A 21,848-nucleotide genomic window follows, 5' to 3' on the forward strand; every position below is an offset into this window, starting at 1 on the left:
ATCTGATAGCTGAACTTTAACAGCAGGTATATCATTGTCCGATTTATGACGAGTGTCAGCCGAAAATATGCGAGTTCATTTCAACATGAATATACTATTCAATTGTATATTAAAGTTCTGTTCATCCAAGAAGCTGTTCCCTGCATTGGGACAAATTATGGAAATACTTCGGAAATTTTTATTTCAAACGACTGTTCACTAATTTAATGAGACTGGCAACTTCAAATCGAGAAGGTTTCGCAGACATTACGAAGTCACCCTGATTGCCGTTACTATCCCCATATTTTTAGTTTTTCCACAAACCCCAACAAAACGTCTCTAAACAGCAATATGTTTGTATCAGCAGGTTATTGGAAAACTGGCAATGAAAATGAGTTTCCCCGCTACGATAGGTCATGTCAGACGATTATGATGATGATATGAGTCATGAGGTTTTAGCAGTTGTGGTGCGAAACTGGCTCATGCTTTCTCAAATAAAAAATATCATAAAAATTAGTTTATCAACCGTTTTAAAAATTTAGAGGTCTCGCGGACCCCCTGAAATTGCTTCGCGGACCCCTAGGGGTCCGCGGACCCCCGGTTGAGAACCGCTGTTCTAGACTCCTCTTCCCTCGAGTCGCTGTTCTTACTGCGACAAAAAAGCCTTGATAAAGACCCGATGATAGAGCGCACTCACAATGAATGGAAAGGGCAAGAGCCACTGAATAGAGACTAACGTCGAAAAAAGGAATTAGGCCGAGGTGGGTGCCAGTTTGAAAGACCGCAACTGGTCGTTCAATACCCTCCTATATGTCCATAACCTCGCATGTCTTTTGCATCGTACATGTACATTGTGTGTGTCTTGTTGGAATGAAAATATAATCTGACGATTATTGATATTATTATTATTGAGAAAGGCGGTTAAAATATCAAAGACCGAGCACTGCTACGTCGGTAATTATAGGCCGAGCTGGATATTGGATATACCGTACATGTTCATTTCGACATCCTTCAACCTGCTTATTGCATCACATTGTGCCTCGTGTAATTGCATCGCACATCTTGAGCTGATGGATTTCTACAGACCAACAATACACAGGAACTATATGAACTACGGCCAACTGACTGTGAGCTAACTGTGCGTACACCGTACATGTGCAGTTGTGCACTGTGGTGTGCACTGTGCAGTGCGCAGCCACTGAATGCCGATGTGGAGCTGAGTTGAGCACTAATTTGGATCTGAAAAATAGGATTTTGATATGCATTTATGATTATGTCGAAGCTGGATTTCATTAGATCGGTTAATTATTATCGTTCGTCAGTCCAATCGAAGTTACAATATGGCATCCTCTGTTGCTCTGTTGGGGGCTGCCAGTAAAACTGCACTCGAGCCACTGTAAAAACTACAACATAACGTACTCCGTATCGTAGCTGACCCAAAGGGGCCTGATTGTCAATCCAACAAGCCGCTGCTGATGAGATTCGATGTCCTAAACATAGAAGATATGCGGAGCCTATGAAATCGCAAAGTTTATGTATCAGTCATCGCCATTGCGGTCATTGCCCCGAATATTTCAATGACTTCTTTACCTCAAAATAAAAAGCGCACAAGTACAACATACGCGCGTCCACGCCGTCCAAATATCATATGATCGACCGAAAAGATCATCACTTCATCAAATATGCCGGACCTGACGTGTGGAACAGTATCCCGCCAACAGTCGACGAGAATGTCCACATTCAAGTCAAAAACACAAGCAATTCATACTATATAAATTCTAGTCCGCCCTCAAGATTACCGGACCAGGACCTGACCCATCGATTTCGCCTTCCGTGACATGTCAACCTATTTTGTCGCTTGCTTTGTATACCATCTTCTTTTACTTTTCATTCAGTGCACATTGCACTGTACAATGTGCATGCCTCCTCTTTACATCGCCTAGGCCCTAGGCCAAGGTGGGTGTCTGATTCCAGAGACTACTCCAAGTCGTTTCGACATCTTCCTATCTTTCCATTGTATCACAATTTTTTGTGGTGTATTGAACTGATGAAAATTGCTAATAAAGAAATAAACCGAACTGAACACTAGTGAACCTTAGATTACGAAACCTCCGGTGGAGGACGCTATATACCCTTTGTCATGATAACATGAATAAGCATATTATGCTACGAAATGCTTCACCCAGATTCTCGACTAAATCGTAGGGCCAAGGCAGTGCTGTAGCTGGACGAATTGTAGGCTGATTGAAAATACTTGGCGATCTAATCATTGAAATCTAGCGTAGTCTGTAACGTGATGAATTGATGAAGCAACAGGCCTACATAGAATGGATACTGTATGAGTTACCGGTATTTCTTGAAGTGTTCACAAAGTGACGTTTTTGCTATATATGTAAGCACTATATGCGTCTATGCCCCATGTCAGAATATTCGGAGTGTAGGTATACATGAGAGACTGTGAAATGTAAAAGTCTACTAGCCGATAACGGGTGGTACGAGATAATTTGAACGAGTAGCTCATTCCTCATATAATGTAGAAATACTAGGTTTCTAAAGTCTCCCAGACACCTAGGTAAATGCATAATTACTCAGCTATTCAATTCGGCACAAGTTGTAAATCTGATCGCACTGATATATTTTCAAGTAAATGCATGGAACTTATAGATTCATGAACAGGAAATGTAACATCACAAGAGACGAGTTGGCATCCCATAGCTGCAATTCTCAGTATTGTACATCTATACAATGTTGACACACGATATTCTGATCTTCTATCATTCAGGCATATCAAGAGAGTGTAATTATGTCTATATTGGAGTATAACGGTGGCGCAGTCATGGCTATGAAAGGCAAAGGCTGCGTAGCTATTGCATCAGATCTCCGCTATGGCGTACAAGCACAAACTGTGCATATGGATTTTGAAAAACTGTTTCCAATGGGAGAAAGACTCTACATTGGACTAGCAGGGCTCGCCACCGACGTGCAAACGGTATCAAGCAAACTCAATTTCCGTCGTAAATTGTATGAACTGCGAGAAAACCGAGCAATCAAACCCAAAACATTCATGAGCGTTGTATCGAATCTATTGTACGAGAGAAGATTTGGTCCGTTCTTTGTGGAGCCTGTTATCGCTGGATTAGATCCAAAGACAGATGAGCCATACATCGGCTCGCTTGATTTGATTGGATGCCCGATGGAACCAGAAGATTTTGTTGTAAGTGGAACCTGTTCTGAACAAATGTACGGGATGTGTGAAGTTTTATGGAGGCCCGAAATGAACCCAGATGAACTTTTTGAATGTATTTCCCAATCGCTCCTTAACGCTGTCGACAGAGATGCTGTGTCCGGCTGGGGGGCCGTTGTTCATGTCATTGAAAAAGACAAGATTACAACTAGGAAACTGAAGGGGAGGATGGACTAATTCCAATCAGTAAATCTTCGGATATAATATACCGTATCTGATGTTGACGCACGGATTGTACATTATCGAAGTTTGTGGAAATTTTTGGATAAGTGTTCTACCTTGTGCCAGGTGTTCGCAAGTTTCTGTGTACGCTTTTTTGGTAATATTGTCACATTGCGCATACCTGCATTAAAGCAGTTAGTAGGAATTCTTGGGACTACTGATTCAATTTGTTTCCTTCCCCTACAGCATAACATGTGGGTCAAATTTCAACAGTAGACATGCAAGTCGTTTGTTACTAGCATGATCGCAGCTATTCGAATATTTGATCATTGTAGTCGTAGATTTATCCTACTCGCCATTGACCAATACCATTATTGTGAATCGCAAACAACCTGGCATTGTTTGTGAACGTCATGTCATGATGGTGGTTGGTCCTCTGCCTCTCCTGGTATTTTGAAACGAATCGATGATATTCTTTGAGTAGAGTGTCCGTCAGTGACCTGTCCTACAGAATCATTGATATCATTAGCTTGCATCTCAGAGAAATGGTTAGTATTTCTGCGAAAAGAAAGAATACTCTCGTCCAGGAATTTGGATGGTATTTTAGGTTGTTTTCGTGGAAACCAATTTTGGGAGATGTCCTGCTGTACCCTGTTCAATCTTATTCTAATCGCTTCACGTAATGATTTGGGTGCTGACACGTCACGGCTGTTGACATCTTGAATTCCAGCCAATACCCATTCCATCAACAGAAGAACGAATCCGGTCCCCATTGCCAGAGCTACAAAGTAGAATACACCTGCTAGCTCTTCGAACTGCAGTCTCTTGTAATTCGCATCATTGGCTGTAGTTTGTCTGATGCATTCACCCAGTTCGCTGAAATATCTCTCCCAAAGAACTGTCATGTAGCCGGATTCTTTTAATCGCAGAATGTTCCTAGAGAAGACAGGCTTCAAAGGAGAATTTTTTGTGAATGCAGCGGCATACGCAACTCCCCCAAATCCTACGTTGACAGTCCGTAGCTGGCAGTTGGATTTTGAAGCTTCCAGGTCCAAAACTAACGAGTCCCAGAAAAACGCGTAGCTCCCGTTCCCCACTCTTTCCATGCCCTTGTCGGTCGAGGACACCATAAACCTGTCTGGATCAGATTGCAGATAGTTATATATGCTAGTCGCAACCTTAACTCCAGACGATTTGAAAATGAATTCAACCGAACTGTCGGAAACGGTCCCGTAGTCGATTTTAGTTTGAGAAACCAGGTCCGAAACGGAATCCCACGCTGTGATGTCCATTTGGTTCGACGCAACAAAGGCTACCATGTTAGCTGTGTAAGACGCGACAAAGACAACTGCAGAGAGATACCAAACCGCAGTCAGAATGCGTGCGGAAGGCGCACGGGGAACCGTTTCTGGTGTCTGCCAAAACAAGGACGCCCACACGAAGAACAACACATTGCTCATTCCCATCCTGGTATCAGCGTTTTCTTTCTCTTCCCGTAGTTTCTTAACCTCATCTTTGCGGTTGGATTTCACGTTCCATTCTGACGCGCTGAGGTTGCTATAACTAGATGTCTTCCTTCGAAATTTGTCAGCTCTAGGGCCAAGGTAGAAATGTCCTCTCGCTCCGTACGGGCTGAGACGAGAGAGCAAGTTCAAGAATGATGCCAGACACAATACACATATGGCTATAGCAAGATATAACGAATTTTGAAACGGAAGTAGAAATCCAAACGCTGACGGCTCTGCTTTAACATGAGAAGTCAAATTAGCGATTGCGGACGCGTTAATGATATATTTCAGGCCTATATCAACAAAAGCTGTGGAAAAGTCAACCACAGCCGCTCGCTCCGCCGTCACAGTGATAGGGGCTACAGCCGCATGAGATTTCCCTCGTTTGACATCGCCTATTATGCCGTTCCACAGGCCTGAATCACTGTCGTACCCTCCATACTTCGAATCCTCCACTAGTCTGAGCGTGTACCGCAACCCTGCGTTCTCACTAATCTTTTGCAGCATATCTACGCAATAACCGCTCAGCTCAACATCCATGCCTGGTTTTCTATCGCCTAACGGGACCGAATCAGTGTAAACTCGATTCGACAAAATCTCGCCTTTATACGATGTGTTCTGACTGCCCAGCATTACGAACGGAGGCTCGAGAATCGTGACGACATGCACGATCGGAACGTCGGAGCTTTCCTCGCCATTTGCTTGCCTTGGCCTTGGAGTATTCATCCTGGATGCTCTCAAAGATTTTGAAAAATTCAAGAACAAAAGCGATGACATGTTCAGTTTTGTCACCGATTTCCAATCTCCCATTTCTGTCCACTTACCGCTCTTTGAAAGCAGTATGTCGTAATTTGTAGAGTTGATCTTTCCGTCTGGGTCGAACAACAGAGGACTGGTAAGTCCCGACGCGTTCGCACGCAAGATGGCGTTGCGCAGTTGCAAACCATCAAATTCTTTGGCTGGTAGTCCTTGATGCTGCAACATAATCGATATACAATTACACATAGTCGCAACAACGACAGGAAATGTACTTGTTTGAAGTGCGCGATATTGTTATTTGTTACAGACACACCTTGCTTCGATAACCTTCGACACCGTGCGCAACGCTCAACATTCCATCAATGTATTTTTCTAATCCTAATCCTAGCTCATTTTGAAAATCCGAATTCGGTCCAATGTTTCTGTCATCCCAAAATGACTTCAAATCGCGTAGCAGATTACCCCCCGAAGCCGCAGGTCTTGTCCCGATCAGACCTTTGAAAATACAGATTAAATTCCAACTATTTGAAAATCCAACAGTCGTAAACATGGAAACTAATATTCGTACCATCGAAATTAGTTTTCTGTAAATCGCCATTTGATGTCGTGTATTCAACCTTCAACACATCCGGTGCTATCAGTCCGTCCAGCAATATCCAAACCCAATTTTTAGACACGACCAATCCTCTTTGAAACGCTTCTTGCAAGAGATAAGCTCCAGAGTCTTCATTGGTCGCGACGGCGATGGGGTGGGCTTTGAGATCCCGTAACTGATTGAGTACTTGCGTGATTTCTTCGACGAAATACGATCGCTCGGTCTGCGTTACAAAAGCCGGAGAGACAAAAACATACGGCAACGGTTTGCACAGTATAGTGTACCGATACTGCTAGCTCAGGAAATACACCTATGGACTTTATTGAAAGCGATTACTAATGCATATTTCGGCGTAATATAGGCAATCGAAAATTATTGAAATTTTAAGCTCCTGGGCGGCTAGGCCACTTGGTTGATAACTGTATAACTCTAACACTTTGCATCATGAATTAGGGTGGACTGAATATAGAGAATTTATAGCCTTAATTGTCACAGTCCTACTTTTTGTGCTCCAATGCAAGTGAATTTCATTTCACATTTTGCGGTGGTTACTGTGGGGTATATGCGGTCTGTGTCTTTATTTATCCTTCAAAGGATATCCTTCAAATGACATCACCAGTGAATTTTCAAAGCTAATACCATGAACGCATCTCATCCACAGACGAAATGCTATGTTTGCGACTAGCCAGTTACGTGCAGGTACAAAACATCACCGCGGTTTTCTCGTTGAGATATGGTGACAATGACAAGTTCGCTGTGTACAATAACCTAAGACCTAACATGGTACGGCGTATTGCATGACGGTATCCCAAACCAAACGTGGGATCATATCACAATTCACAAGTCACTTAGTGATATACGACGCCATGGATTCCGCAGTCACGGTTCGCAAGAAGTGTATGGACATGGACAATGCTTTTGTGCAGAACAATGATACTGCAAAATCTCACGGCCACCTGATTTCAAGGGGGCGGAAACTTGATTGTTACACAGTTGTGAAACGAATCTACAAAGTACACTTCAGTGTGCACTATATATACATTGTGTAGGATTACTCGTAAACTACGTCCCTGTGAGTGATAATACCGCGAACTTTTGCCTGGTTTTACCGACCCATTATCAAAGAAAGTTTGCGCTATCCTATTCACCGCGTTTAGAATCCGGAGCTACTATCGTAAGCGTTTCGGGTAACGTTGCTATGTAAATTCGGATCGCTCAGATACTCACGGTCACAGTGTGACATGTTGATTAGATTAGGTTCGGTTGGGAGAGCGACAAAATAACTCGATTAGAAAAATCAAACAGCACCTTGCAACCTAATATTCTTGTGATTGACAACTGAATGTTTCCGGCTGAGCCGGCTTGACTGACAATCAATATTCGACGTTACAGACGGGCAAAAATTTCGGATTTGACTGCATAATTTATCAACAACTGGCAAAGCTGCCGAGTATGATACAATTCTGGTCAAGAGTCACGAATCTTTCAACTATTGTTTTTCAAGTCGAGTAACTGGGAAATTAAAAATTAATCTCAGGGAAAATCCGCTCGTAAAATTCGACCGTGCTTTACCATCTTGAAAAGCTACCCCGTGGCTGTGTCATTTCGCTAATGAAAACACACTTCGGCGAGTTATACAATGTTGAACGCCACATATAGCATGAAGTTGAACCGCGCCAAGGCCAAGGGATTAAAGTCAAACACTTGACACGTCAGCTTGGTTTTACGGATACGTTAAATCAGCGAAACGGTAGATTTATTTTATGCCTGCATCGAGAGGTATATAGTTACATGTTATGTTTTGTATATAAACAGAGTATTTTATGCGGGCACCAAAATTCACGATAACACCTAAAACGGGTGCATGGTTCGTCAGCTAACATATATACATTGGCTTGCGATTATATATTAACCATCGCACGAAAACCATTTCAAAATTGCGCGCTCAATGCGCAAATATGCCATTATATCACAATGCACTATTACAATACTTTGATCATCAACGGACGTGTTTGTACGGCTGTCAAATTCATTGCGTAACACCGATTCTCAAACACGAAAACCAATTATTCATAAGTCCTTTGAATTACGTATTGGCGACGACTAAACGATACACCTCGTCACTGGACGTACGCTGTTATCGAAGCATTTTGCATCAATTAGGATGATAAGCGATAGTCCGTAACGACCGAGTAATTGTGTTTTCAGGCTATTTCGTGTCTCCGTAAATCGTCAAATTTCGGTTTTACGAAGCAATACCGGGCACGATTCATCTTGAGTTCGATATTCAAACGTTCAGCGTGTGGCGGCTGTGTTATTATGTTACGGTACTGAACGAAACGGTTTGACACACAGAACTCTTTATATAAACATTAAACACATACCATCAACTCAACATACTGTACTCTAAAAACATAAGTGCCACTGTACTGGTGCATTGCGTCTGCTCGGAATGTACTATAATGGGTTTTATACTTTTTACACCCCGAGTTCGTAACTGCATGTCCCGGCGCGTAAATTTCGCGTGAAGCGCTATATATTTTGCTGGCATTACGATGTCAACACAAATATCGTATGTACGTTGACATCCGATAAAATTTATTGCAAACTCCCGATGAGTGAAGTATATGCCTAAGTTCACAGAAACCCGCGGTGCGTCCGGTGGTCCGAACATTTGAAATGAGGATATCCACATATGGCTTTCGTGTGGCTTGTTTTGTGTGGAAACGACTATCATTGAATAGTATATTCATATTGAAATGAACCCGAGTATTTTCGGCTGACACTCGTCAGGGGTAACCGTCAACAGCTAGTAGAGAAATGGAAGTACATTGCATATCTACAATCGTATCACGACTATCAAGACGAAAATGCTCGGCGTCAAAGAGAGGCGGCATTTCTTTAACCAACATGATTATTGTGATTTGTGAGAGAAATTTCATTTTGGTTGTTTCTGCAGTTCGAGGTTCAGGCCCAAGATCGAAACAATTGAAATTTTGCATAATTTCGGACAATGAAATGATGACTCCAGTTTTATACGCACGATCAATTGATCATTGATCACGCATGATAATTGTAGACTAATTGAATAGGGTGTTTCTTAACGTTCAAATGCATTTCGGTTTGCATCGTAAACGTGTATGTATATCCTAATCCAAAATATCAACAATCTTATAAGAGGCCGATATCTACCATCTTGGACAACCAGTCAACCGAATTTATAATTTTAGTCCGATTCTAATTTCCTCGACGCATTCCAAATAGCGAGTGTCAAAACAATGAATATCTTCAACATATCGAGTGTCACAATAACGTGTCATTCAAAATAACCCAGCCTAACCTTACACAATACACATATCCCTTAACCCAACACCTGTAAACCTATGCCAGGTTAACTCTAACACTAATTTAGTATTTGGAACAACTCCCTCGCTATTTAGAATAGTATCAATAAACACCGATTTCAAACACATTTTGCCTTACCTTCAATCGCGTAACGACCTCCAATTTGATTCTACGGTTCATTGCCAGGGTCATCAAAGCATCCTCGACACCAAATCCGTAATCGTTGTCCGTCGTTATGATCGACAGACACTCCCAGCCGTAAAACTGCAGGATATCCAGAACCGCCTGTAACGATGGGGTTTATGAAACTCGCAATCAGATTTTAGGACTTGAAGGAAAATTGATAATGGAATGTGGTTTGGTGGGATCGGCTCTTTGGGGTTATCGGAAGCCCTTCCATTTCAAACTTGAAACTTCGATTCTATCTCCAATATTTCTCAGCTCATGTTAAAATCAGTGATTCGTATTATCAGTTATTTAGTTAGTTGTGTTTTAGTTAGTTCGTTGCGGATTTTCAAAGGTTGATAGCTGTAGTTCTAGCTCTAGTTGCGAGTTCTGAAAGGTGAGTAGTTCTAGTTCTAGTTCAAAATCCAGTAGTTTGTGCAAGCTTGTCAATCTCCGTCTCCCTAACTTAGATGGTATTTAATATTAACAATAAGAATGTTTTTTTTTAAAGCTTACCTGTGTCTGATATGTGTCAGGCGGTGACAGACGTACCATCAAAGGAAATCGCTTGGTCTGGCGCAATGCTGGGTCCGTTGCAAACGGAAGAACATGGGGCACGTCCTTCTTGACCGCATACGGATGCATCTGCAAATCTTGTATTTTGAGAAGTGCTTGTCGTTAGACTAGTTGGTGCATACGTCGGCGCGACTATAATTCGACTCACAAGTTTAGAAGAGGTGCTGGAGCCTGGTCCCACGATTGCTTGTATATTTAGGTTATCCATATTTGTTGCAATCCTGTACAATCCAGACCCCGTTACATCTTGCAATAGATAATTATCGTTTTCGGAAGGTAACAGCCTAAACAGCAAAAAAGTCGCGTTCGATATCGTGAATTCGCGGAGACTGATGTATGACACATAATTATAATTAGTCATGAACTCGTATAAACCATAGTCAATAGGCATGTCCGTTACCTGACTTCCATCTTCCATCCCTCAGAAAGTATGATGTTATTGACGAAGCTCAAGACCAGATCCAAGGCCTGTATAGTTTTGTTCCCATTCACCGGCGCACCCACCAAGGCCACGCCTATTGTTTTTGACTCATTCGAATCGATTTCTGCTTTTATGATTGCAGACAAAAGCACAAATCCTGTCAAGATTCTCCACAGCATGACGTCTGACTATAGTCGCTATAAATTTGATCGACATGACGACTGCATCAACCATTCGCATGGATCCTTAGCTTTGTTACGTCATTAACGTATGTATATGTGTACTGTTTGTGACGAATTGTAAACTAACGTACTCATGTCTGTTTTGTTTACATAATACATATAGATAACTATAACAAGTAACCACTTCAGCTGGTTTTCGTAGGTGCTCCCTCATTTTCATTCTGGAGGCGTAAACGTTGTCTACGGCTTCACACAGGATCGATTACTTTCAGAAGTTGATACTATTTTCATACAACGTACGTTGGCATAAAATGTGAGATTAAACAGTAGGGCTCTTCAAAAATGACTTTTTTTCTCAAATCGTACTGGCTACTTGATAAGATTGTAAAGCCCGTATCAGACGAGGCGATGTCGGCGAAGCGTTAGTGTTTGTTTTATCATCGCTGCCATCGGCCGAATCGCCGGCGATTTTAATTGACAGTGTCAATTAACTCGGCGACATCGCCGGCGATGAGAGAAGTGGAAGATGCGCTCATGCGTATCCATATACAAACCAGTGTCGAGACTTGAAAAGCGTCACTTTTGCTCAAGCCGTTTGGCAGACGGACCTTCTGGCGAGGCATTGCGAAACGAATTACTGCGATGTAGTACTAAATTATTGAGCTGCTTCACTTATCCAGTATAGGCCGGCATTGCAAAATCGGATGCACCCACCACCTTCGAGTAGCACCAGCACGCGCACATTCTTCTGCAGCTATCATGGCAGTCAAATCAAAACTCGTGCTACTTTCAACTGTTTTGACCAACCCTTACAAATACCATACTACCATGGTTCTGAGAAGGTTTCATTCGACAAGACATTGTAGCATGAACACATTAGACAGGCATCATAACCATATTGCAGAATTAGTTTCGAATATTTTCGGCTAGTTGTTGCTTTGTTTCTGGATAATTTTGATCAGACGTGACGTGACTTTTAACTTCAAGTTGAAAACAAAAATCGTCAGCTCGACAACCAAAACGGACAGTGTACCCCTTGTTATAGGACTGATGGCACTCTTAAGTTGTTCTGTCAAAGGTCCAAGCAAATATAAACCGGCCAACTCTAGGCCCTAAATGTATGTAGCTCCGCTGCGCAATTGGGATTCTTCGGAATGTTTATTCTGTTCGGATTTTCTGGATTATGGACAAGATTTTTCAGATTTGCATGGGTATTTGGATGAGACTGTTCGTATTCGGAAGGATTGCTCCTCAGAGCTTTGAGCTGTCGGATGGATTCGGATTCTCAGAAATCACTATCCGCCCATCACTGATCATAATACGGTAGTATGACAATGTAGTACACAGTGTGCCTGACCTGTACAACAACAAAAAACCGATTCGCAGATGTCAATCATCCCAAAGTCACTCAACTATGACATAGTCATAGTTGAGTGACTTTGAATCATCCATGAGCAGGTTTAAATGCAACGGGTCAACGCCTTCTGAAACTAATCAAGTGCAACGATCTCTCACATGATAGTAGAGAAATTATCGGCCGACATCGCCGGCATCGCCTCGTCTGATACGGCCTTTAGGTTACCTAATTTAAGCCTACACACAAAATTTGGTTCAATTCCAGCCAGTAACCGTTTTGCTACAGGAGAAGAAAGTTTCTATTTATTATATAAAAATAAATAATAAAAAATTTAAAAATTTTCTGTTCACCCCATGAAGGTGTTAGGCTGTCTATAGAAACGATCCTCACCAAATTTGGTTCAATTCCAACCAGTGGAAGCGGAGTTATTGCCGTCGAAAAATTTTGATTTAAATAAAATAGTATTTACGGTGAGCACAACTATAATAAATAAAGAAAGAATCGGCCACCGTAAACACTATTTTATTCAAATTTTTCGACGGCAATAACTCCGCTTCCACTGGTCGGAATTGAACCAAATTTGGTGAGCATCGTTTCTGTAGACAGCCTAACACTTTCATGGGGTGAACAGGAAATTTTCAAATTTTTTGTTATTTATTTTTATATAATAAATAGAAACTTTCTTCTCCTGTAGCAAAGCGGTTACTGGCTGGAATTGAACCAAATTTTGTGTGTAGGCTTAAATTAGGTAACCTAACAATTTTATCAAGTAGCCAGTACGATTTGAGAAAAACAGTCATTTTTGAAGAGTCCTATTAAACAGTAAACGCACAAATATATACTTGTACATTGCGATACAGCATGAAATTGCAAGACGAATTAGGTGAATACTTGTGAGGTAATAGCAAATTTGATTATTGGCAGATCGCAATCGCACTGGGTATTTGTTTTGTTGTATATATGTATTATATGTAGGAGCGTCGAGCGTATGTGATCAGTTGCTAGATTGATGTCCGGGTACATTCACAGTCATCATCATCATCATTGGTTTATTAGCAATTTTATCAGTTCAATGCACCACAAAAAATGCGATACAATGAAAAGAAAGGAAGATGTCGAAGCGACTAGGAGTTGTCTATGGAATCAAACACCCACCTTGCCCTATGCGATGTAAGAGGAGGCATGCACACTGAATGAAAGTAAGAAAGATAGTATAGAAAAAGGAAGCGACAAGAAATAGGGCGGCATGTCATGGCAAGCGAGTCATGTGCTAAAGTCAGCTAGATTTTTTATCAGCATGTCGACGATTATGTAATACATTAACCCTGTACGTGTAATTATGAACCCTGAAGTCTACGATGACGACTCGTTTGTACGCAAGACGCGAATACGAATAAATTGTGATTTGATTGAGAACTTTTCTAACATTAAAAATCTATTATGTCATGGGTACGGTGTAGTGAAGTCGGCGCTGGCCATCTCTACAATTCTCTGCTACGGGTTTGTGTTATACGCTGACCATGAAATGCGGAACACACTGACTTTTGTTAGGAATAACTCCGGCAGTGATGCGAACAATACGAATGTTATTATGAGTTCATGACCAAGAGTATGTTGAAGTTATTTACTACTGCGTGTTTCTTTGGAATAACTGTGATAGTAGGCTACAAATGAACAGATCACTCTTAAATTACCACACTGTCATTCAATGGTATCCTGGTGACAGGTAGAAAACGACATGTCCGCTGTAGAATTCACAATTGTGCAACGCTATGCTTAGTCACGCTCAATGCCTGTATCTCCTAAATCAGTGAAATTTACTAAACAAACCAGGAGTAACCGAAATCGAGATACTACAGATCAAATAGTATGAAGGCCAGTTGGTGGGCTACACAATTTATCGACGCCTCAGACGAATGATCCCATGCTATGAAACTTGGATTGGCGTAGTTTTGCATCGTCTTCCGGGTCGTTCTACCCTTCTCGTTATTTCGACTATACCTAAATCACCAACAAATCGGAATCAGTTGGATAGCCATGCTTGAAACATTGTGTAAACTTTATCCAGCAGATTGTCTACGATGGTAAATTTTGAGTCGCGTTAAAATTGTAAGAAACTATTTATTTAGCTTAGGATGATGAAATCCGCTATCTGATTTGATCGACACACAGCGCCTCGTTGAGATCATTAGCCGAACTGCTCAAGCAAACGATTTCCAGTGACCTGAACAGGTTTATAGAACTGGAAACCAACAAAATATTAAGGTTCAAAATTTCTTCATGGACGGCATTTACACCGCCATATCTGACATGTGACATGAATTTGCGGCTTTATTACGGTACCATATCAGCAATAAACTGTAAAGTGTGTGATATCGTCGGTATATATTTTTAGGCGGACAAGTCTTCCAATAACGATTTGTAGCGTCCCTGGTACGGCATGTCAAGACCTAACACAAACTACCTTGTATTTGTGGGTTCTGTATCTTGTCTTTTTGCAATTGCCGTCATCAGTAGGCCTAACACAAGTCTCTATGGTGTTATACGTATATTTGCATATTCACGCAGCATAACAAAAACACAGCGACCCACTCAAAACAATACAACCTACTTTTCACACACAATACCCACAAATCCATACACACACCCCACTTGCCTCGTCACTCCCAGACACTTCTGCACTACCCTACTTCAACCCCGCAATATACTCACACAAACCAACTCTAGTCCCGCTCTCAGCCAGACTATTGCAATAACCAATCCCCCGTGTAGCTTATAGGCTACATTCACAGAAATTTCCCGTGCATTCTGGAAAGAGGTCGATGACAACTCAAGGCGATTACCTGGGCGTTACATATAATCATTCAGGAAATGGGATCACATTATGTATAAATGCCATATGATTTATTGAAAATCGGAAATGAAACGTTGAACTTGTACCAAGAGCACAGACGCAATAATGTTGTTTAATCGGCAATAAATAACCTGCTAAGAATTATTGAGGAAGTTGTCGATCGTTGTTCGTTAAGTCCTGTATAGATCTGTTTTTGTCAGGAAATCATAGCCACGCGATCATCGTGTTGCTATTGGTCAGATAAAAATACATATGTCAATAAATTTCCATGCCGGATTATGTACCTACACAGTTCGCATATGAATAAGACAGGAGCTTTGACCATTACGGTCAACCCGTTAAAACACTGTCTGGGTCAGGACATAGTAAACAGAAATAGATAATAAGATGCGGAACAATGAATATGGTAGAAAGACGACGTCACGATGTTCGAAAAATTGCTAGGCGCGATATCAAATTCCGATATTGTAAAAATGTAAGTGATGAGAATCATAGCAACCACGTGACGCCACAATTCAAAAAAAAATATGTTAGAACGTTCCGAATCGGCAGCTTGCGAAGGACAGTCTTTCGACCGCGGGCCTGCCACAGGAGCCCGTGTATAGCAAATTCTCTGGCTATCACGCATACGGCGGATCAGGCAATCGACGTTCTTTTCAGTTTAAAGCCTTTTCTGATATCTTTCAATAAGTTGTCGACGATGCAACCGCCCTGTTCTTCTTCCTGCACCAGTTGTAGCGAGGACTTTGCGGCTTGCTCTGGATTTTTCGCGTCCTTCTGCTCTTTCAGCGACTTCTGTTTCTCCAGCAGCTCCTGCCGCTTTCTTCGCTTTTCTTCTTGTACCGCTCGCTCTTTGTTTTCCTTGACCGCCATTTTCACCTAAGAGAGAGAGACAGGCAATCATTATTCAATCATCCAACCGAGATACATGACAAACAAAAAGCATCAATGATGATGCAGAAGAAAAAAAACGCATATAAATTATTCTGTATCAGAGTGATCGATACTGTAGGGCTACAGGCACAATGATTCCAGTACCCGAATCTGGATCGAGTATAAATTCTAATGATTCGAGTTGAGTAGTGACAGATGATCTCTTGGAGTATACTGAGATTATACGCTCCTTGTCATTGTAATAGCCAATTCAAAATCCACCAATTAAAATTATAGTTTCGATAGTGTTTTAAACTGTGGAAGCCCTGAAACCTCGATGGACCGTATCGATGCACAGTGCACCTGCACACGAAACATGTATAGCAATAGGTATACTAAAATAATACTCGATTGCGAATCGAATCATTCTGGTACTCGATTTTGTCCCGCCCTAATCGATACGACCTTAAAGTCTGATCCCACCCGCATCAAACAAGTAGCCTACGCTGCCTCTACACCAGGGGTCACCAATTCAAAGCGGTTCGCGGGCCACATTTCAAATTTCGTAGAGGCCGCGAGCCGCATGAATTCAATATCGAGATAAAATAGGCCACACAGTTTAACACCACGTTTTTAAAACTGTACGTCAGTACACCGTTGTGCATTCTGACATGGGCGACGGGCATGGTTACCACAAAATAAATAATATTTTATTAAAAAATAAATATATATACAACAAAGCTATCACGATCATCACTTTCGTTCAATTTTAAACTATGAGCTTCTCGCGATACCTAACAATACTTCGCAGCGACTAAAGAATCGATATTGGCATTAGCTATCCACGAAGAATTAAATAACAAATATCAAACATGTAAAATTAGAAGCAACGTCAGGGTTAAGAATAGAGCAACAGTGCTTTTACCTGGGCGACGAATTTCGCGCACGTCTGCAGGCAATCTTCCAGCTTGAATTTCTTCTCGTCCTCGACGAAGTAATTGGCGAGCTGCGCGTGCAGGTCGTTCATTTCCGTCACTTCGTCGTTCACCTTTCCCATTTCGGCTTTCGCGTTTTCCAAAAACGGCAGGAACTGCTCCTTCATGTCGTCGTTGGAGTTTTCGATTTTCTGCGCGAGGTTCTTCAGATCCGAGTTCAGTTTCGTCACAGCCGACTTTATGTTATCGATCGATACTGACTGGCATTTCACGACCGGTTCTAATTCGTCTATGACTTTCAGCAAGCCAGGGTGCTTCTTTTCAGCCTCTTCGACAACGTAATGCAGCAAAGTCATACGGGGTTTGTTGGATTTTGTCTCGGCGAGACGCAGTAGTGAGGAGAACGTAAACGCGTCGGCGTTTCCGGAGTAAGCCCCGAAATTCAAAAAGTTCCCCATTTTCAGTATAATCGCCAACATATCGGCCAGATTTTTAGACCCTTTGATGACCCTGCCCGCCGCGAGCACTTTTGACAGGTCAGTGTTCGCGTCGGTATACGCTTCGCGGAATTCCCGTTGCATTATCATAGCGTCTAACCGAAGCATGCAGTGCGGGATGCCAATCAAGTTTATTAAATAGTCCTCGGCTTTGCCTAACTTTGCCCTATCTCCCTTGAACGAGCGCAGCGTCTCCGCCTCGTATTGATCCGGATATAGCTTCTTCATGTTTTTCAGTCTTTCCTCCGTTATCGTGTCGTTGGTCGCGTTCGATTTTATGAGCGCTATGATTTCCGCGTTGGGAAGTTTGAACTGTTTTAAGAAGATGTTAATATTCAAACTTCTTTTCCCGTCGATCAAGGTGATCTCAGTAGGCTCGGTTTTCTTCGTTTGAGCCTTTTCCTTCTTTTGTATGACTTTCTGCGCGAACAGCTCCTCGATCGTATTAAAATCTGGTTCTAAATTCGACTTATCGCTTTCGGGACTGCTTAACGAGCTCCACACCGACCCTTTGTTTCCAGAAACGCGAGATGACGGTATCTTTTGCCAGTTAAACTTTCTTAGCTTCGCTTTGGGCTTGGGTACTGAAGATGCTCTTTGTAATGGAGGGGCTCCGTAGCTTCCCCCTGGCGGAGGGGGCGGTGGCGGTGCCCCTGGTACGCCAGGTGGTGGCGGTGGAGGGGGTGGGGCACCGGGAACACCAGGAGGGGGTGGTGGGGGTGGGGGTCCAGGAACACCGGGAGGAGGTGGTGGTGGTGGTACAGGAACGCCAGGCGGAGGTGGTGGGGGTGGGGGTGCAGGAACACCAGGAGGAGGTGGTGGGGACGGTGGTCCGGGAACACCAGGCGGTGGTGGTGGCGGCGGTGGTGGTGGTGGTACGGGAACACCAGGAGGTGGTGGCGGCGGGGGTGGTGGCGGCGGCGCGGGGGGTGCAGTGGGAATAACTGGAGGGGGAGGTGGGGCTGGTGGTGCAGTGGGGACACCTGTTGGGGGTGGTGGTGGAGGCGGTGGTGCAGGTGGAGCCCGGAGACCGTTGGTAGGAGGTGGTGGAGGGGAAGAATTGTTTGACAGTGGCACTAACAAAGGAGCCATAGGGATATTCTTATGGGGAGGTGCTTGAGAGGGCGTTAGAGTAAGAATATCGCAATCCGCTGAGAAGTCAATCAACGGGTCTTCTGACGAACACGAAGAGGCATACGACGGCTGAAAGGTTTTCACTTCGTTCTCAAGAGTCTTTTGAATGTCAGCCTCTGTTTTTTTGATACTAACTTTTTGTGAAAACGTGTGAATGGCCTTCCATACGAGATCAGCCTCTTTCTCGTCCGGCTCAAGTTGCAAGAGGCATTGCAGTATGTTTAGAAAATAGCCGCCCTGGGCGTTATTACACACTTTGTTGTATATCGCCTCGAATACGTCCTTGTGATCGTCGAGATTGATTGATTTACTGCCGGTCAACGCACCGAAGTCGTCGTCATCCTCGAGTTTACTTTCCTCGAAAACGTCGATTTGGATGAGCAGGTCTTCGACGTCTTCGTTACGCAATTTCTTGAGCACATCCAGAATATCCAAAGCTATAAATTCGTTTCGGATCTGCATGCGCTTAGGTAAATTTTCGGTGGATATAATAATTGCATTAATGAAAGACAGTATCGAGATTTGATATGGATTGTTGTCCGCATCCCTCAGCTCATTCACGACGACGCTAAAGCGATGACGCAACAATTTAGCTCGCATGAAGTTCTCCATTGCGTCCACGGCTCTTCGCCTGCCCTTTTCAGTGTAGATGGACAGGGCTGCCATTAATTCGAAAACTTGTTTCTTTATCATGATATTTGGCGTGTCCAAGGCTGACGACAGCTTTCTCGTGTACCCATCGTGGCTAACGATATGATCCAATCCTACCTTAGAGTTCATGACTGTTTTCACACATTCTACGCACTGCAAAATCTCCATCGATCTATTCCATGAGAAAGTTTTGTTCTCGGCGCTTCGTTTCGACAAACGATCCAAGGTGCTGAACAAAGCGTCCAAGCCGTCTTGTTCCAAAAAGGACAGCATCCATTGCACGTCGGCGGTCTTGATCTTGTGTTTGAATCCGGAGAAATTTTGCATGGACGGATATTGCAAGAGTTTGATGCATAGCTCCGGGTCGGCGTTTTCCAGATTAGCCACTTGCTCCTCCAATTCCTCTTTTTCCTTATGCGCCTTTTTAATGGCGGTAGCCCACATCCGCTTGCCCAACATATCGCTCAGAATAGTCCGAGATTATTAACAGAAACTGACTACATTCCAGGTCAAAGACAGAAGTCCCAGTATGATATATGCGCTATAACTTCTGTGCCGAATTTCAAAAGTGCAGTTAATGTGTAACTGATTGCCAGAACGACGAAGTTCACTTTATAGCCACGCATTAAGTATATCTCTTCTACCTACGGCTACGCCATATAGGAACCGTTTCACGCGCGTAGACGCTCATTTGATGGATTGGCAATTCATGCAAAACTTGGGCTACTCGACGTTGAAAAGTATGACAACATATTAAGGTGCTAAGTGTTAAATCAGCAAAATCGAACCTCCAATCGGTTAGCAATATCGTGACCTGCTGACCAAGTAAAATGTTACACACTTCAGTTCAATCCTAATTACACCGCACTCACGCGCTTGCTGTCTAAATATGATTCAACATGATACAGCTCCTACTTAATTCTTCGAGTTTGTGATATTAGTTTCAGTTGTACTCGTTAATTTAATGTCAATATTTTCATCTTCGCCCCATATAATATATCATTAGCATTGCTACTCGGCGAATCGCTAGATCATCGGGATCTGCCGTAAAGCCATCGTGATCTGCCGGGAATGGCTTCGCGATCTACGGCAGACCGCAATATCTGTACTGAGCAGTATGCGCACTGCGCAGTGAGCACCGAATGGCTACATAATAGCCGACTTCCTAAAAAGTATTCAATTATAGCTGATAAACCCGGATTTATATATTGGTAAAAGGCAGCGCCATCAAACAAATTTCAGAGTAAAGTAATATGATTCAAATCAGCCAGCATTTGCGTTCTCGATTTGGGTATGTTAGGCCTGCCTGTACACCTGTAATACTTAATTACTTATATACACATTACACATTTGTCCGATAATAACGCGGACGATAAAACACGCCGATAAACCCGATTACGACGAATAATTTGCTGTATTTCGCCAACATCAAGACGTAACGCCTAACGCCATAATTTTAAGAGGACACTGCTGGGGCAATTTCGTTTTACGCCCCTACAAATACACCTTCGGGCGCTACGTCCTACGTCATGTAGGCTACACATAACTTTCGTTCAACGCGGAGATTTTCAAGTAGTCAAAATATTTCAACATTTCGATGGTACTTCTACCACCATTGAAGATGAAACAAAATCTGAAACCGATGAAGCGTCAAAGCATTCCACCCTAGACAAATACTTTGCTGACTAATCGGACAGCAGCGTATAAAGAAGCGTATAAAGAACTTTACGATTTTCTGCCTCTGGCGTCAGCACGTTACACAAAAACCGGCAAGTGTAGCGTGATAGCTGTAATTATTAAACGATCTTCGGGCTTTAATGTGCTTTAAGGCACGTCATACAACTCGAGATATGAAATAGGTGGGACGGAATGTAGGAAGAGCGAACCTATACAATACGATACTGATACGATATGCACAGCTTTCTCGGTGATCAAATTTGTACAGAAGTCACTAACGGTTGAGGGATGTCGCCTTTCACTTCACACCCCATAGATACTATACATACATCAGCATCAATAAAGACACACGTTCCAATAACAAAATCTGTTTACCTTAGCGAACATCGAAAACAAGCTTTCCTATCGCGATATGTGTTGCTGGACAACATATAGCCTACGTATAATCGTAATTAGTTATTCACCAAACCAGCTTCGGACAGTGAAAGACACTACTTAGCTATCGCGCTTCTCTGCTGGCCATTTGCAGTCGTATTGACCAGCACGACCATATTAGCGAGCTGTAAACCCTCACAACATTTCACGATCTAAGCTCATGGTTTATGGCAGCGCGGACTGTTGCGATGTAACATTTACATTAGTATTTTTCACTGACCTATATAATCACATCTTTACAGATTTGTTAGCGTCACCTTGCGGGTAGCATGTCTGCGCGATAACTGATGGAAGAACCATGAGATATTTGGGGTGACAACCTTTCAACTTCCTATATACACCTAGAAAGAGTCGTGTCGTAAATATCGTGTATAATCTACCTAGAAGGGTAATGTCCTTGCCATGTCTATTTCACACTTATCTTACCAACATATGTCATCTACCATAGCTATAACATTGTTTATGATTTAGGATTACCATACTTTGGCAGTGTGCGAGT

The 21,848-nt window shown here is 42.6% G+C and overlaps 3 protein-coding genes across 4 annotated transcripts; 1 reads left to right on the top strand and 2 right to left on the bottom strand.

Moving 5' to 3' along the window:
• Window positions 1–2,590: 2,590 nt before the first annotated feature.
• LOC145442331 (glutamate receptor 2-like) lies at window positions 2,591–10,977 on the bottom strand. Of its 2 annotated transcripts, XM_080320223.1 has the most exons (7): window positions 10,734–10,977; window positions 10,482–10,617; window positions 10,274–10,402; window positions 9,731–9,877; window positions 6,221–6,470; window positions 5,966–6,147; window positions 2,591–5,868 (listed from the first exon to the last, which is right to left on the bottom strand). In XM_080320223.1, the coding sequence occupies exons 1-7, from the start codon at window positions 10,931–10,933 to the stop codon at window positions 3,802–3,804; spliced, it is 3,111 nt and encodes a 1,036-aa protein (XP_080176349.1). In that variant the 5' UTR covers window positions 10,934–10,977; the 3' UTR covers window positions 2,591–3,801. The 2 variants fall into 2 exon arrangements, with proteins under 2 accessions (XP_080176349.1, XP_080176350.1); XM_080320224.1 differs by lacking the exon at window positions 10,734–10,977 and having other exon boundaries at window positions 10,274–10,410; window positions 10,482–10,598.
• On the top strand, window positions 2,783–3,604 carry LOC145442349 (proteasome subunit beta type-3-like). Its single transcript, XM_080320252.1, has one exon. The coding sequence runs from the start codon at window positions 2,783–2,785 to the stop codon at window positions 3,398–3,400; it is 618 nt and encodes a 205-aa protein (XP_080176378.1). The 3' UTR covers window positions 3,401–3,604.
• Window positions 10,978–14,826: 3,849 nt separating the features above from the next.
• On the bottom strand, window positions 14,827–21,503 carry LOC145442713 (inverted formin-2-like). Its single transcript, XM_080320696.1, has 2 exons — window positions 16,946–21,503; window positions 14,827–16,026 (listed from the first exon to the last, which is right to left on the bottom strand). The coding sequence occupies exons 1-2, from the start codon at window positions 19,694–19,696 to the stop codon at window positions 15,784–15,786; spliced, it is 2,994 nt and encodes a 997-aa protein (XP_080176822.1). The 5' UTR covers window positions 19,697–21,503; the 3' UTR covers window positions 14,827–15,783.
• Between the last annotated feature and the right edge of the window lie 345 nt (window positions 21,504–21,848).

Source organism: Botryllus schlosseri, chromosome 7 (genome assembly GCF_051294905.1).
Source record: "Botryllus schlosseri isolate E-star chromosome 7, Bs_hap1, whole genome shotgun sequence".
Lineage (NCBI taxonomy): Eukaryota > Metazoa > Chordata > Ascidiacea > Stolidobranchia > Styelidae > Botryllus > Botryllus schlosseri.

Bases quoted from the DNA above. Each gene is read 5' to 3' on its own strand.
- LOC145442349 (XM_080320252.1), top strand. From the start codon at position 2,783: ATGTCTATATTGGAGTATAACGGTGGCGCAGTCATGGCTATGAAAGGC.
- LOC145442331 (XM_080320223.1), bottom strand. From the start codon at position 10,933: ATGCTGTGGAGAATCTTGACAGGATTTGTGCTTTTGTCTGCAATCATA. The intron at 10,403-10,481 runs GTGAGTCGAATT...CAAGATTTGCAG, and splicing joins CCAGCACCTCTTCTAAACTT to ATGCATCCGTATGCGGTCAA. The intron at 5,869-5,965 runs GTGTGTCTGTAA...ATTATGTTGCAG, and splicing joins TCGAAGGTTATCGAAGCAAG to CATCAAGGACTACCAGCCAA.
- LOC145442713 (XM_080320696.1), bottom strand. From the start codon at position 19,696: ATGTTGGGCAAGCGGATGTGGGCTACCGCCATTAAAAAGGCGCATAAG. The intron at 16,027-16,945 runs GTAAAAGCACTG...TCTCTCTCTTAG, and splicing joins GCGCGAAATTCGTCGCCCAG to GTGAAAATGGCGGTCAAGGA.